General features: G+C 40.2%; 1 protein-coding gene across 3 annotated transcripts; it reads right to left on the bottom strand.

Moving 5' to 3' along the window:
* Positions 1-377: 377 nt before the first annotated feature.
* On the bottom strand, positions 378-14,067 carry inavab (innate immunity activator b). Of its 3 annotated transcripts, none has more exons than XM_040204151.2 (10): positions 13,760-14,067; positions 8,606-8,717; positions 6,398-6,531; positions 5,250-5,372; positions 4,919-5,150; positions 4,697-4,750; positions 4,154-4,457; positions 3,397-3,528; positions 2,534-3,233; positions 378-2,004 (listed from the first exon to the last, which is right to left on the bottom strand). In XM_040204151.2, exons 2-10 carry the CDS (start codon positions 8,658-8,660, stop codon positions 1,912-1,914), a joined length of 1,827 nt encoding a protein of 608 aa, XP_040060085.2. In that variant the 5' UTR covers positions 8,661-8,717; positions 13,760-14,067; the 3' UTR covers positions 378-1,911. The 3 variants fall into 3 exon arrangements, with proteins under 3 accessions (XP_040060085.2, XP_077948316.1, XP_040060084.2); XM_078092190.1 differs by having other exon boundaries at positions 3,397-3,525; XM_040204150.2 differs by lacking the exon at positions 13,760-14,067 and adding an exon at positions 10,753-10,974.
* Positions 14,068-15,005: the final 938 nt, after the last annotated feature.

The following is a 15,005-nucleotide window of genomic DNA, read 5'->3' as shown; positions in this document are numbered from 1 at the left end:
AATGTGAACCAGCGCGATTAGTCATTTGAAAGGTGACTGAGACATATATTTAATATATTTCAAAGACAAGAGGCAACATTTGACAATGATTCATATCAGATGTATATGAAATGCTGTTTCCAGAAATACTGCATGTTGACCTTTCCATAAAGTGACTATCTTGAGAATATAATTCACAATCAATGAAGCAGAAAATGACAAAAACTGTTGAGAGTTGGATGACAGCCTATGACTATGAGCTAACACAACATAACTTTGAATCCTAAATAATGGAATTTAGCCATCTTCAAATAGATTATTTACACCTGTGCTTTTGCTACTGTGAAATGTTTTTTTGGTGAAAAAAAATAGGATGGATTAAATGAAACGCAACACTATACCAAAATTACTCTTTATTTTCTTCCACAGGGTTAACATTTTCACAGCAACAGCAAAATAATAATAAAGTGTTAAGTCCACTCAAACTAATTTAAATGATAAATAACAACAGTAGAACAGATAAACATAAGGTAACATGATTGTGGCCTTTTATATATACACCAGCCAGTTTTTACTGCTGTGTCTTTTTATACTCAGGTCCATTTCTTCTCTTATTCCAGGTCTGACTTTGCATGGATCCGATGGTGCACATCACAATAAATAAATGCATAAATAGATCAATGAGTTACCAGTCAGTATGTGGCTATTCAAGCAATTGCAGTTATTTGCTCTCATTCTCAAATGATCTACCATCAAAAGTTTGTTTGATTGGGGACTTGATTGTAAATCACATATTGGCAATGTTTTGAATAAAGTTCACCTCGTTGATGAAATTGTATTGGTTCTAACAACAAGAAGGGTGCCTAGTCACAAACACCGATACAAATTATTTTAAAGCTCAGGACATAGAAATCTCAAGTGAACACATTAATAGCTGCCAAGCATCAAGATTCATATTTAGTTGAAACTGCTACTTTGTAGTGTGAGTTAATTAATATCTAGTTTCAACTAGCTGATTAAGTCTATTAGTAATTCAAGTTAACTGGCAGAGCCGCAGACACACAAGTATAAAACAAGACGAAAAGGCCTCCAAAACTACATGAGAACAAAACTGTGATCTTGGATTCACATTCAATTTACATTTACATAGTGACACAATCATGGTAATATTACACACAAAATGTAGTTGACAAAAGGGCAGGTTACTCATTTACATTATCTCACAATTAATGTATGTACCTAATACTGCTGGTGAAAAGGAGCTGTGTATATTATATTATTAAGCATCAAACACAGTTTTTGTTACGGCTTAACATGTAGCTATTTTAAAATAAATCCTAATTCATCTGATATTAACTTCAACAATGACTTACTTTAAAACCATTACATTTCTCACAATCTAACTACAATGTGCAATTTTGATGGATATTTCAGTTTTTTTTTAAACTACAGCAGTTTCATTTATAATTGCTTCCCATATCAAAAAATCCCTGTAATAGTAACACAGAGCTGGCAGTAGATTTACAGTCACAGGTTAAAACCGCCCAAAAATAACATTACTAGCAAGCACTCAGATCAATGCTTCACTTGTAACAGTTAATACTAAACAACATACAGAGTACAGATTTACTTCAAATCCAACTAAAACTGCTTTGCTGTGAGTGTCAGAGAGATGTACAATATTTGAGTAACCTTTGTGGCCGTAATTATTGTTGTACTCGATTGCATCATATTAAAAGATGTCCCCGTTTTTTTTAAAATCCCCCCTCTATATGCCGAAATACAGGTAAACACAATTCATGTTTGTGGGGGTAAACAGTCAATTTGACTTGATTATCTGACAACTTCACTTTGCTTAATTGGAAATGAACCCAGTTGCAGATTCTGAGTTCCCAGAGTTCGGTTTGCAGTCCCAGGTTTTTTTGTTTTGGTTTACAGTTGACTTACAAAGTGAGAACCGTCATCTACAACCCAGCGGCCTTGACGGTCATCTGCAGCTCTCTGAAGAGCCCTTCTTTGGATAACCTGAAAGATAGCAAAATAAAAAATAAAAAATGGCAAAATTCACATTCTGTTTGAACTTTTCAGGACTTCAGGTCTACATTATACATGACTTATACTTCAGGACGACCGGCACACATTTTCAGATTTCACGTTTCAGCTAAAAGATATTTATGTTTTATCAGAATGGTGTTAAAAATCCACTGCAATAGTTCGTGCCTCAATCATCTTAAAAGCTTTTAAGAAATATATTACAATGGATGAAAACATTTTGCTTGTATCCTTAATATAAACATTAAAATATAAAATCTTCTTAAACCAGTGTGTCTGACCAAAACTTTATTCTAACAACAAACCTCCTTGAGACAAGATACATGTAAAATACATTTTAGGTATTTTTTCTGCTACTGTCTTAACAACATGGTGGAGGAGATGTAGAGTTGCTTCAATGTTACTTTTGTATCAAATGTGTCCCTTTCTTAACGCCACGAGTTTCCCTAGCGTTGGCTGACCAAACAGAAAGACATGCATCAAATGACTTTTGTCTGCTTACCTGTTCGTGGTAATTCTGATTTTGGTGGAAGGTTGCCTCCCGAGTGGACATGTTTTTAACTCTGACTGCTCCCTGCCTGTCCAGAGAGCGAGACCTCGGGGATTTAAGCTGACTGCGCCGGTGCCATGACTTAAGCTGTTCATTGACTACTTCTTGGCCTTTGGGGCGGTAGTGTGGATGGTCCCATTGAGCCTGGGAGGGGGAGAGTCTGACCTCAGCAGGTAATGGTCTCTGTGCTCTCTGGTGGGGCACGGCGGCCTCGTTATAGTAATACTCATATCTGCTGGAAGGACTAGGAGCCTGCTGGGCGTAATAGCTCCGTGCCAAGTCCAGATCATTTTGGTAGACCATTTCCTCGTTGTAATAGGCTTTTGGAAAACTGGGGCTGGGCTGGTGCCTGGGACTATGGTGAAAGCCGGTGCGTGCGAAGGCTTGAGGTCCATAGCTGCCGACGGGACCAGAATGCAGTTGTGCAGACTGATACTGTTTGGCCAAATCGCTGGGCCGCTCCCGCCGCGGCGAGCTGTTGTAAGATGTAAACGAGTTTTCAGAGTTGCTATCTTCTGCTCTAACGGGGTTTCCATAGTTCACCGCGGGGGGAAGAGCCTCTGGTAAAGTTATGGCATATTCCGTCAGTCGCCTCCTTGCACCTCTGCTGCGACCACGGTCTTTTTCCAATGAAGATTCAGGGTTGGATATTCTGTGTAAACAGCAAGCGCATTAGTACGTCCACTTAACAAACTAACCTTTACCAATATCCACATCTCACAATCAAACAAAGTGCAATGGTCAATAATAGCACTGCAATTTTAAAGTTCTGTAGTTGTGCTACAGTTGAATAGATGTATTTGAGGTGCGGCTACCTGAGGGAGAGTTGTCTGTGCACTCGCATCTCTGGTGTGGAAGGCGTGCTGTTCGACTGAGAGCGGCCCAGCCGCAGACGGGAAGCGAAGCAAGCCTCCAACGGTGGCAACAATTCACTTTGGGCAGGACTGCTGAACACACAAAACGGCAGCGCAAGAAATACGTTCAAAGTTGTTTCTCAGTTTGTGTTTCAAAAAATCTCAAAATGTCTGTATAAATTCTGAAAATGCCCATGGTGACAAACATCAACGCCGGAAAAAACAATGGTTAAAAACGAGAAGCTGCCATAACGAATTACGTGGGGTATAAAAGTATATTGACATTTTTCATAAATCGTAATATTGTCTCTGACACACTGTGGCATCAATCTATTAAACTTGCAAATGTGAATATAAATAACTGAGTTTTTATTACGGTAATCGACTCCTGAACAATAAAGCCTGAATTCTCCCTCTGCGTTGGGGAGTCATTATGAATCAGTAGGATTTATTGTTCTGTATTCCTGCCGTTGGCTGTTGTAGCAACAAAGAAAAGGCAGATGGCAGTGTCAAACCTTCAGGATATCTACTTAGCACTAAAATGCAAGAATAAGTTTTAAATCTTTGGACTAAAGAAAAAACATTTCCTGATGAGTTTTTGTCCTTAATTATCAAAAATAGTTTACAAGAATTCTTAAAGGGGCGTTAATGGATGACTGCAGACAAGCCAAGTAACATAAACTTTGTCAAAGGCGTCATGGCGGATGGTCGGTGTTACCTTGTCTTGCTGGAGGAGCGCGACTTCCTGCTCTTCTGGTATGGTTGGTCGAGACTGGTCTCTGTCCACGGGGAGTGCTGGATGGGAGGAAGGTCACATACATGGCTTGAGTTTAAACTCAGCATAGAGTCAGGACTCGGATGGGGAGACTGGCTTGGAGTTAGCAGCAGAGTCTGTGGAGCCACAGATGGAGACATGTAGGGGCTGTCAATGAAGGATTGTGAGGACATGGGAGGCTGGGGTTGATCCTTCTCTCCTGCGTCAGGGAGTCCAGAGGACAGCTGGGAGGACTGACTTGTCACCTCTGTGGGGAAAAACAAAAGGATTTATGTAGTGTATCATACCTGCAGAAAGTTATTTGCTGTTAATAAATGTTATTATCCTCCAAATATCTTAACATATTCTTTGAGGAAGCATCTTTTAAGAGGAGAAACAGGAGTGTTTTATGTTTTTAACGGCCGCTGTCCAGCTTCCACATTCATAAAGTTGGTCCTGCTTCAACCTTCGCCAACACTAGATTTTAAGCTTTTTTTAAACGCTCACCTTCATCTTGCACTATAGAGTCAGACAGAGAGCTGTCATCAGATGCACCAAGATCTAAAAATCAGAAGAAGACACCTCGGTTCACATGTGATGTGGCAGATACAGATACATTTCTGTTTATTCAATGATTAAGTTATGAAATCAATAAACTAATAGCACAAGTGATTATATAAACAGACTTGATGGCTGAACTGTCTTCTGGTCTGGCCAGGCGCATCTCACCGTGTTGAGCAATATTGAAAGCAGGGAGTGGCGATGATCGACCGTGCTCCAGTCGGAGCTGGAAAGCAGTTTCTTGCAGCCGTTTGACTTTTTTCTCCTCTCTCTTGCACTGCTTTAGCCGGCTCTTCCTAACAGCCTTACTCAGGTGATCCTCCTCGCAGAGCTTGCGCGCTGCCTCGTATATCTTCATCTGAAGTGCCAACTCGCCATCCACTAAATTCAGATCTGACTCCTGAAAAACGGCGCGTAGTCGAGAGAGAAACAACTCTGTGACTCCTGAAACAATGTATGTCCTTGAGGTCAACGTATTGTTTACAAATGTTGTCCATACCTCGGCTCCTCGAGGGAAGCTTTGCACGTCCAGTTTAAACGCGGCGCCGACGCGTCTGCGAATATGCGGAGGCTTCTCTCCCGGCAGCAGTGGGTAATCATCCGACAGGCGGCTGGTCAACTCCTAAACCACAGAAAATATCACAGTTCAAAATGTCCAACATTTAAACCGGACTAACATTTTTTTTTTCCCAGGGCAGATCTGGTACCAATCATAATTGGTAATATATCCATTCAGTTCAGTTTTCCAAGTAGAGACCCACACATCTCTTTGAATTTTATTTATGTCCGTTGCAGTTTTGTGATAATGTAGCAACTCATTTTTCCATTTACATGTTGAGGCGTATAGGTGGAATTTGTTGCACAATTCTGCATAGATTTCCTTTCTCAACACGTTCTTTCTCGCTGTGTCGAGCATCTCGGTCCAAACTGAATGCGGAACACGACAGCACACGGCCCCCGACTTCATTATCGAGGAGTCATAAAAACAGTTTGACTCACTCCTAACCAGCCACCTTTGCAGACAGACAATCGCGTAAGCGCGGCCAATAAGCTTTCTTTTGTCACTAAGAGAAGTGTGAGCATGTCCCAACAGGAGTCCTCGGGCCCAGTGTCAACGGGAAAGAATGATCAGTCCTGGGATCTTACCCTGGGGCGCTGACGCATGGCAGGAAAACACGTATGTGTCCAGTTTCACAATGAGGAGAGAGTATTGAAAATGACGGGACAAGAGGAACGATCAAAATACCTTCTATTGATGATCGACCATATTGATTTATTCTGGACTGAGACTGGAGATAACCACTTTACCTTTAGGTCAATTTTAAAGCTAATAAAATTCCTAAATTTGTTGAACCTGAAATTGAAAATATAGTTGTATTTCTTTTAAAACACAAAGATCTCAAAAGAAACAAAACATTCCAACTCAAACATTTTTTTTCGAACTCCTCCACATCATTTGAGACATGACTGAGCAAAGGTCACTTAGATAACATGCAGTAAAATGCGTCATCACACATCCTGCACTAAACTATACCTATTTAATCTTTTCTAAAAATGACTAACTAACTCCCATGTAAGTGTTGTGGCTCATTGCTTTTTGTATTTTTTAACTCTTGGTCTGTTGATGTGTAGATTCCTTTTACTTACAGCTTCTCGTATGCAGAGTTTCTTCAGCTCCAGCAAGCAGAGCTCCAGTTGTTCCTGGAGAGCTTGGTGTTTGAGCTTCATGGCCCGCGTGTGCGTGGTAACATCCTTCATGTGTGTCATTGGACTGTCTGAGCCTGCGTAGTGCAAACAGGAAAGAAGCAAATAACTCTGAGACTATGTGACGATTAAATCTTATCATGTGGAAATCCAATACAGAAATGACACAGTAAAGGCTCCCTTCTCTGAAGCTTATCGTGTTCAGTTTTTGTTGATGTTAATTTAACTCTGGGATTTGTGGAGGCTGTTGGTTTTGGTGCGATAGAATTGTGTTGTATTACACTAAAAGGTGTTTTAGTATCAATTGGCAACTGGTGAACATATGTGCATAGTGTGTGTTAGGTCGTAGTTTGTTTGTATTTGTGTTTGCGTTCACCTCAACAAAGTGCATGAGAAGGAGACCGACCTTTTGAACTTGACAACATTACCCATCCAAATGAGTCCCTTTGTATTTCCTGTAATGTTTGTTATTCATACCTTCCATGTTAAGCATGAGCAACAAAATCATTAGAGGGTCATCAAGCCCCTTACTATTTAATATACTTCATGTTTCTTCTGTTTTTATCAGCGATATGTTATTTAGTGGCATGCGGAATAACTGCTGGGATCTTCGTGACTAGAAACAAAGTGCAAGTGTTCGACTGGTGCTGTCTGTAACCTTGGTAACTAATGACATTAAGATTAGTCTCAGTGACTGTGGGCGTGGCTTCCAGCAAAATGCATTGAGCACCAAATACCTTCAGGGATTATTAACAGAATCCCTGCAGGTACTGACAAACATCTGAGGTGTGACAGGAAAGAAGTGTGACAGCACCACAAAAGAGCAAAGAATTCCTCTTCCTAGAGGGACAATCCCCCTATTCTCTGTAGGCCGCCACCTTTTCATTGTGTGGAGTAGACATCACGTGGTTCAATTAGGACGCAAGGAATGTCAGAAGGGCCAGAAATAATCAGTGAACACTGCTGGGTGTTGCAACGACAAGACTGTCGAAAGATTCCCTTGACAATTAGTCAATCAACTCAATGATCAATAGATTGGTTGTTTCAGCTCTAATATTCATAAGACTCTAATATTCACAAAACATGTTAGACCGGAACAAGCAGAGTTTTGTACAGAATGAAATCGAAACTCCACTGAACTTTCACGTCGAAGCCTGTTTACAGATCTTGGGAAGTACAACTTTTGTAAAGAAGTAGTTTAAAACCTTTTGTGTGAAGAGGAACCAGAGTGAAATCTGACTGAGGGCTCAACACATGCAGTTTGTTGATGAAGAAAATCTCTGATAAAAAGTTAAAATAGGAGTTAACCAGAGCCCTTGGCCCTGGCCCTCTTCTCCTCTGAGATTGTGTTATTCTCAGAAAGGAAGCCCTTATGCTAAAATATTGTGTGAAACAGAAGCAAATTTAATAATTGTCTTGAAACCAAACTGGTGAGCAGTGTCAGGAGAAGATTAATGTTACCAACTGGGTTTCAATTTAAGAGTGGGGACATACAAAATGAATAGGAGGATGTAAATTGTGTTTTTGGCAGAAAAAGCATCAACATCAAAGGTAGAATTTGATTTTAAAACTTGTCTTATGTTCAAGGTCACTCTAAAGCTGGTGCTGCGGTAAGATTACCACGGGCTGTCCCGCACCAGGCATGTACTCGGTTTCAACGTCGATTGGGATTCTACGTGCAGAAAGTCACAAAGCCTTGCTTTTAAATAATGACTCCTTTTAATTTAAGGCACAATGTTTTCAGTATTAATTATTTTGTCTGAAAAGTCAGAGAACATAGTCTTTCACTAATTGACACAATCCAATGAAGCTGCCCAGTGTCCCTCAGGTATAAATTAGCCAACCAGGACAATCTGCAGTCCTGTTTGTTTGTTCTAACTTTAGGTCTCATGATGTATTGAAGTCAAACACTGAGCCTCGGTGCAGTGAACTGCACTGATCATAAATGAACACATGTACTCCTGCAAGCTGTAATATCCTGACACTGAATCAATGGAGGAACCGGCTTGGTGGTCTGATGAGGAGAGGGTTTGAAGTTTAGGCATATGTTACAGTAGCATTTGCATGTACTACCTGGAGATACCAAACAAATAGGAAAAAAAAAGCTTTCCTTTCACTTCGGGTTTCAAGTGATACATAAAAATGTTTTACCTGAGTGAAGGATGATGCCACTGTCTGTGTCACTGATCTCTCCGCTGCCCTCCATGTCCGTGGATCCAGTCGTTGCTGTTCTTCAGTGGAGGACGTCGACGCTCACCATTTCCTGTAAAGTATTATTTCAGCTGTAGCCTCCATCACAATTTTAGGGTTTTCCTGGTCTACGACAACTTGATTATAACAAAAGTCAGGGATTCTTTGAGGCAAGGTCTTTAAAATGTAGACTTCTGAACATCTGTGTTATTATGGTTTAGATAAGAGCTATATTATACCATAAAAACCCACATTTGAATAATGAGAAAGGGCTGCCAACTTTCTAAATAGGTCTCACCAGGACCCTCTTATACCCTCTAATTGCTCAGAAGGCTACTAATCAATGACCTTGCATGATCAATATTTGCATATCCAGCGTGCCCTTTTGTAATCAGTGAGTCGAACATTTTGTTCTTCTCGTCTCTCAATTTTGTTTCCAACTAATCGTGTGAGACCCCTTCATTGGTTGAAACACTGTGAGAACAAAATAGATGGTTTGGTTACCTAATCTTGTGACCGGGTGATTCAGGTGTGACCTGCCTTCTTGACCATACCTGTACAGTCAGGTGTACTCATCGTCTCCCACAGCATGAGTAGTACACATGAAGGTTGCCAAGTCTGGGGTGTGTGACTGTTTGCTAGTCTCTGATGTCATATGATTGCCATTATATCATTCATTCGGATAAGAGGCTTGGGACGTGTGAGCCATATATGCGGCTGGTTTCGGATCTATGAAACTTGTTGGTTAAATTATTAACTAAAGGTTTACAGATATGTGACACTACTTCATACCAACCCAAGCTTCCCACCAGCCACTGTTTTGAGGGACAACTACATACAGGTGAAGAACATCATTCACGAGCTGGTTCTTTAACGTGTTGGTCCTCTCGGTGATCCGGATTGTCCGGATCATGACACAAACACATTCGAACAGCTCACATGATTGTGAATGGATCTTCACTCCTTAAAATCACAGATAATTGTCTGCCATGTTTGCTAAATTAAGTTTGAACAGCTGATGTGCAACACACTTAAGTGACGATACAATCTGCAGCGCTGAATTCAGTGCAGTTTCAGTTTGAAATATAAATTGCAATGTTCGCAAAATCAGAAAAACTGTTTGGTATCAGCTCTTTCTTTTAACAAAGACATTTAAATTACTACTACTATAAAAAAAATTACCATTCTATTAAATGTGATAGGTATTGACTTTTCTGCTGTTCCGTGCATAAAGCACAGGATTTTTTTACGTTTTTTTAAACTTTTGAAACCCCATCAGACAACTTGCAGCAGTTTGTGTTTAAGGATTGTATAGCTCAAGAATTTGACAGGCCAAGATCCAAAAGGAAACAGAAACCCCCCCCCCAAGGAATGAAACTACTGATAATTGTCCTTATTAATCAATGGAAATGCAGGAATACATCTAATTCTGTAGACTTCTATAGAAATATATTTTTTATCCAACCAAGAGTTCTAAATCTGAGAATTCAACACAGAAAAGGCAGCAAGTATTTACACAATTTCGTGTTTTCCTCTATCAAAGATAAAACAGACAAGCTGTACTTTACAAGCTGGCTTCTCCGTTCATACGTCTTGGAGAGTTCTAAGGTTTCTGACTCCCACACAGCAGTTCAATGCGTGCTCAACTACTGAAATCTCCTGAAAAACCAGAAGTCTCATCCTTTCAGCGCACAAGGATGGACAGAATCAAAACTGCTTGGGTTGTTTGACGTAGTGTAGATCTACAGTAGCTCGTCTTCAAAATAGATACAAAGATCTGTTGATGTCCAGACCAATCTACAACGTTGTTCGAATGAAATGTTTTGTTAAGACATATTTTAGTTTATTCAAGCATTTGAGCTTGTTGTGCGTTATATTTATGTCGGCAATTTCTTTGGGAAATCCAACACAAACACAAAATACAAGTAAGGATTTGTCCTTGACCTGTAGGTGCACAAAACAGGACCTAGGTAGTAAGGTATTTTTTGTCTATTGTCCGTGTTAGTACCACAGAAAAAGCAATACATCACACTATCATAGCATAGCTCTAATCAATATCAACACAAATATACTATACAAACAATACAAGTTTGAAAAAATCCACTTACATTGTGAGAACCTGAGAAAAACTGTCAAATCCAAAGAGTGAAAACTTGCTTTCAGAATTTCCAACTTAAGTGGAAATGCACTAAACCTGAGCTGTGTGGAGTCTGGACAGAAATGAGGGACTCGCCCACTAAGCAAGCGCTGCTCGGTGAAGAGGAGTGGCCGCATACTGAGGGCTGAACACTTGAGTCCGTATCAAATAACTCAGCACTCCTGTCTGAGCTTGAAACTGTGTGAACAACAATGACACAGATTACACTTTAGTTCACCCTCTTATCAGCGCCCTAATAGAGGGCTGGTGGCAACCTGACTGCAACGTGTGTCCCTTCATAAAGCCGCTATTACTATAAAGAGTAGACAAAGATACGGGCCCCAGGAGAAACTTCTGAGCAACAACACGTAGGTGTAATGCCAGTTTTAAAGCTGCTTGATTGAAAGAAAGATATAAAGATGAGCTGATTTGATCTTCTCAAGTAAAAAAAAAAGCGTACTTTTTTATATACAAGTTGTGTCCAAACGTTTGACCGGTACTCAGTAATCAGAAGCAATCCTGTTCAACTGTTTAAGTTTAAACACATTTCTGGGTCCAGGTTTGTGGGACAAAACACAACATGTCTAAAGCCAAAAAATCCTGCTTTGGTCACTGGTAAGAGATGAGTCAATGATGACTGGATAACTGACTGTCGGTGACTCTGACTCTTCACCTCTTCTATTTTCTTGCAATAAACTGCTTCAGTGTCAGAGTTCCGCTCTGCATGTTCAAAGATCAAATGCCCCCTCGATGTATTTCTACTGCCATCTCCTGGATGTTCAAAGGGCCCGTAAAACATACAGAAGTACTATCTTAGATTTGCAAATCGCCTCGTCGACTTCCAGGCTACCAATGCCGAGGCTCTTCAGTGGCCTGCCGCTTTCTTCTTGCCTAAAATAAAGGAAGCGCGCAGGGGTGGTGGGACAGTTTGCATGATTTACACGGACCAAGAGACAGCACTTGCTATCTGACAGCATCGCTCACATTCATTCTGAATCTCAATATTCATTTTGGCTTTCCAGGAATGTTGGTACTCTGTCACGCCGAGAAAAAGGTCCAGCAATTCCCAGCCTCAAGAATCAGATCTCAAATGACATGGCACCGAGGAAGCAGCAGCCACCGGGACAAAACAGCAGATATTTGGTTCAGTGATGATTGTAGTTGCTAAAATAAAAGAGCACAGCAGCAGCGTCTTGTGGAAACAGGCAGTAAACCAAGTTTGATTATCTAAAATCAGATATGGTTAAGGAGACGGCTGGAGTTGACGGGCAATTAGTTAAATCACAATTTTCCTCTTTCAATTATGTCCCGCTGCAGTTAATTCCGTCACGCTGGATGTGAAGACTAGTTAAACATCTCCCCACAACACTACCATGTAGCACAGACACGGTCCGCCTGCGCAGCAGAAGCCAGTTGGTTGCATGTCATGCGTAGTTTGTATAAACCAGAGCACCCGACCAGACAGAGAAATGGCAGCACAGCAGCTGGTAAAACAAATTCTTGAAATATTCTCAAGTCCTTTTTATATGTGTATGGCTAGACTTGTGCTGCCGGTGTGTTGAGCCATCAGCTGCCAGGGGTCACACATCTCCCCCTCAGTATTACGTAGCTCTGCTCTTCCACTAACTTCTAATGGATCATTTCACTGTATTCATGTGCAAATCGAGGTGGTGTCATGAAAACATTCAATAAAGTCATACTGATGCACCACAAATCATAAAACTTCAAATATAGCTATTCTTGGATCTGCTGTGCCCCCCCATCCCTCTGCCTCAAGCCAGCTTTGAGTTTTATGTTGCAGAAAGACTTTAATTAACTAATAAAGAACGATACCACATGTATGTTCAATGAGCAGCTGTGCAGTGGTGCGTGTGATGTCGATAACGGAATTAGAGGTTTGTGCCCCTTTTGCCCCTATTGAACAGAGACAAGCTGCATGCATATCGTTTCTGCCAGGTTAGATCTAACATATTTGGCATCCATGTGAACTTAAAACTTAAGCCTTCAAGTAGAATTTGAAATAAAAAAGTGTGGGGTTTACCAAAGTTTGGGTGCGCAGCTTGAGTTTGTAATGAGCGTACCGGCAGCAGGTCACTGAGGTTTAGGGGGGTTAAGCAACCTCTGTCCTCTTGCCTCCTGGTCAATTCTCAGGAATGTGAAGCGAATGGAAACGTTTCAATGCAAAGCAATCACACACTAACCTATGTGCTCTGTAAGAAACTGGTATGGCGATTCAATTAAAACAACATCAATATATTTCCAACATGTCTCCTATGAACAATTTTGATGCGTTGACTTTATTAGGTCAGTGCACTATTAAAACTACTTTGATGTAATTACATGCAAGACGGTATACCGTCTTGCATGTAATTACATCAATAAAATTGTTTTTCTGTGCGTTTCTGTTGAAAGAGGATGTCACTCATTTATGACGTATCTTTTATTATGATTTTGAATAGTCTATGAAGAAATATGAAATATGGTAATAAACTACAATCATGTTTACGTTAGATTTACGGGGGAAGTGTTTACTGGCTTAATTCACACCCAACCACAATGGGATAGTAGATATAAGGACGTAATGTGTAATGTAATCTGGGCACTGTGACGTTGCAGATACATTCATAAAATCAAATGGTTCAACACGCATCAACGTTGAACTAAGGTGTCAAGTTACATGACAGGAAAAAGTTCTGGAGACACAAAAACGAAACAAATATATCTTGGTGATCTATTCATCGGCGCCATCTGAGCTTGGTAAAGCTGCAGGGCCTCGGCAGGGAAAACTTTAGTTTAGAAACACGCACAGCTGTGAGCTTTTGCAAACATTTAACCACACGCTTCCAAATAAACTCATCACATTTTCGAGTGAGCAACGACTGCACTGGTTTGAAAATATAGAACAGCGGATACTGTATATGAATGCAAATACTGTACTGTAAAATAAAACGTCTAACGTCATCGTGTGTTGTTCCTACCTTAGTTGGCTAGTTAGCTAGCTAGCTAGCATCGTGTCTCATCTGCATCCATACAAACTGCGCTGCATCGGTCTCCCAGATTTGAGCTGTAGGTTTAATTATATTTAGACTGACAAAATAGCAGCGGGAACCAACACTAAGTCCTCATGTTACGTCTTCGTGGTCTAAACAGCTGGATTCATTGGAACACAAACATTAAATAATGATTTACTCCCTGAATGAAACTTTTGTTGGATGGTCTAACTAACGTAACGTTACTTCTCGAACACAGTAAAGTAAAACAATGCTATGCTGCCTCCACGTGCTGTGGGGAACACCCTTAAAATAATGGCATCAAGTTTTTACCATGGTAACGACGTTTCCGATACCCGGCGTATAAGGAGGCATGTGCATCCAGTTAAATTATCAAGGTCAACAACCCTGTGCTGAAAATGTTCAAAATCAGTCCATATGTTTATTAAATCAGGTCATTATTGTATCATTCCAAGATCGGTCGTTGTTGTAATCTTTTCCACTCTATTGAAAATCCTGACTATCCTGGCGGTTTGACTGCTGCAATAAACGAATAAACAATGACTGTTAAAGAAAGCAATCCCTCTGGTTTAAGTTGCTTGTAATACATTTAGTGTCCCTCGTAAAGGTTCGGCGTCAGATTTATCACTATAGTATTAGAAATCACGAGCTTAAAATGGGATCATGAACGCCACATAGTCAGTCACTTCTTCGCTGTGGTGTGGGCGGTTTACTGGACATTATACCCGCTGTATTACATTACATTATACAGCGGGTTTTAGACACATTATTTCTCCGACATTACCAAATGTATACATTTTAGTTATAAAACGTGTGTCTAAATGACTGGATTTACCATTATTTCATTTTTCGTTGAGCCACTAGAGAGCACCAGTGCGCTACATAGAAATGTTTCATTCTGTAAACCACGTGATCATTTGTCGGGGACTAACGCGTATACGCTTTGTTTTAAGTGACTAAAAACTCGTCTGGTTTAGTTAGCTTTTCTTCTACGCATTTTTAACGAAACGTATTTATACGGTGCATTAGTACTAGGGTTGATGATGCCTTAAACCAAATCAGCAGAAATCAGCATGTAAAAAAAAGGACAATAATAAAATACACTATAACAATATATCACTTTGACTAAATACATTCTAAATAATAAAATATAATGTTTGTCAACGTATAATCTTTCCACCAAAGGAAAATCCTTTTTTTTGTCTAATAAACT

Source organism: Gasterosteus aculeatus, chromosome 17 (assembly GCF_964276395.1).
Source record: "Gasterosteus aculeatus chromosome 17, fGasAcu3.hap1.1, whole genome shotgun sequence".
NCBI lineage: Eukaryota > Metazoa > Chordata > Actinopteri > Perciformes > Gasterosteidae > Gasterosteus > Gasterosteus aculeatus.
The sequence above is the reverse complement of the archived record's forward strand: the minus strand, read 5'-3'. Positions and strand labels throughout refer to the sequence as shown.

Coding starts and splice junctions, on each gene's coding strand:
- inavab (XM_040204151.2), bottom strand. CDS start 8,660: ATGGAGGGCAGCGGAGAGATCAGTGACACAGACAGTGGCATCATCCTT. Junction 4,458..4,696: donor CTCTATAGTGCAAGATGAAG/GTGAGCGTTTAA, acceptor TTTTCCCCACAG/AGGTGACAAGTCAGTCCTCC. Junction 2,005..2,533: donor ATCAGAATTACCACGAACAG/GTAAGCAGACAA, acceptor GCTATCTTTCAG/GTTATCCAAAGAAGGGCTCT.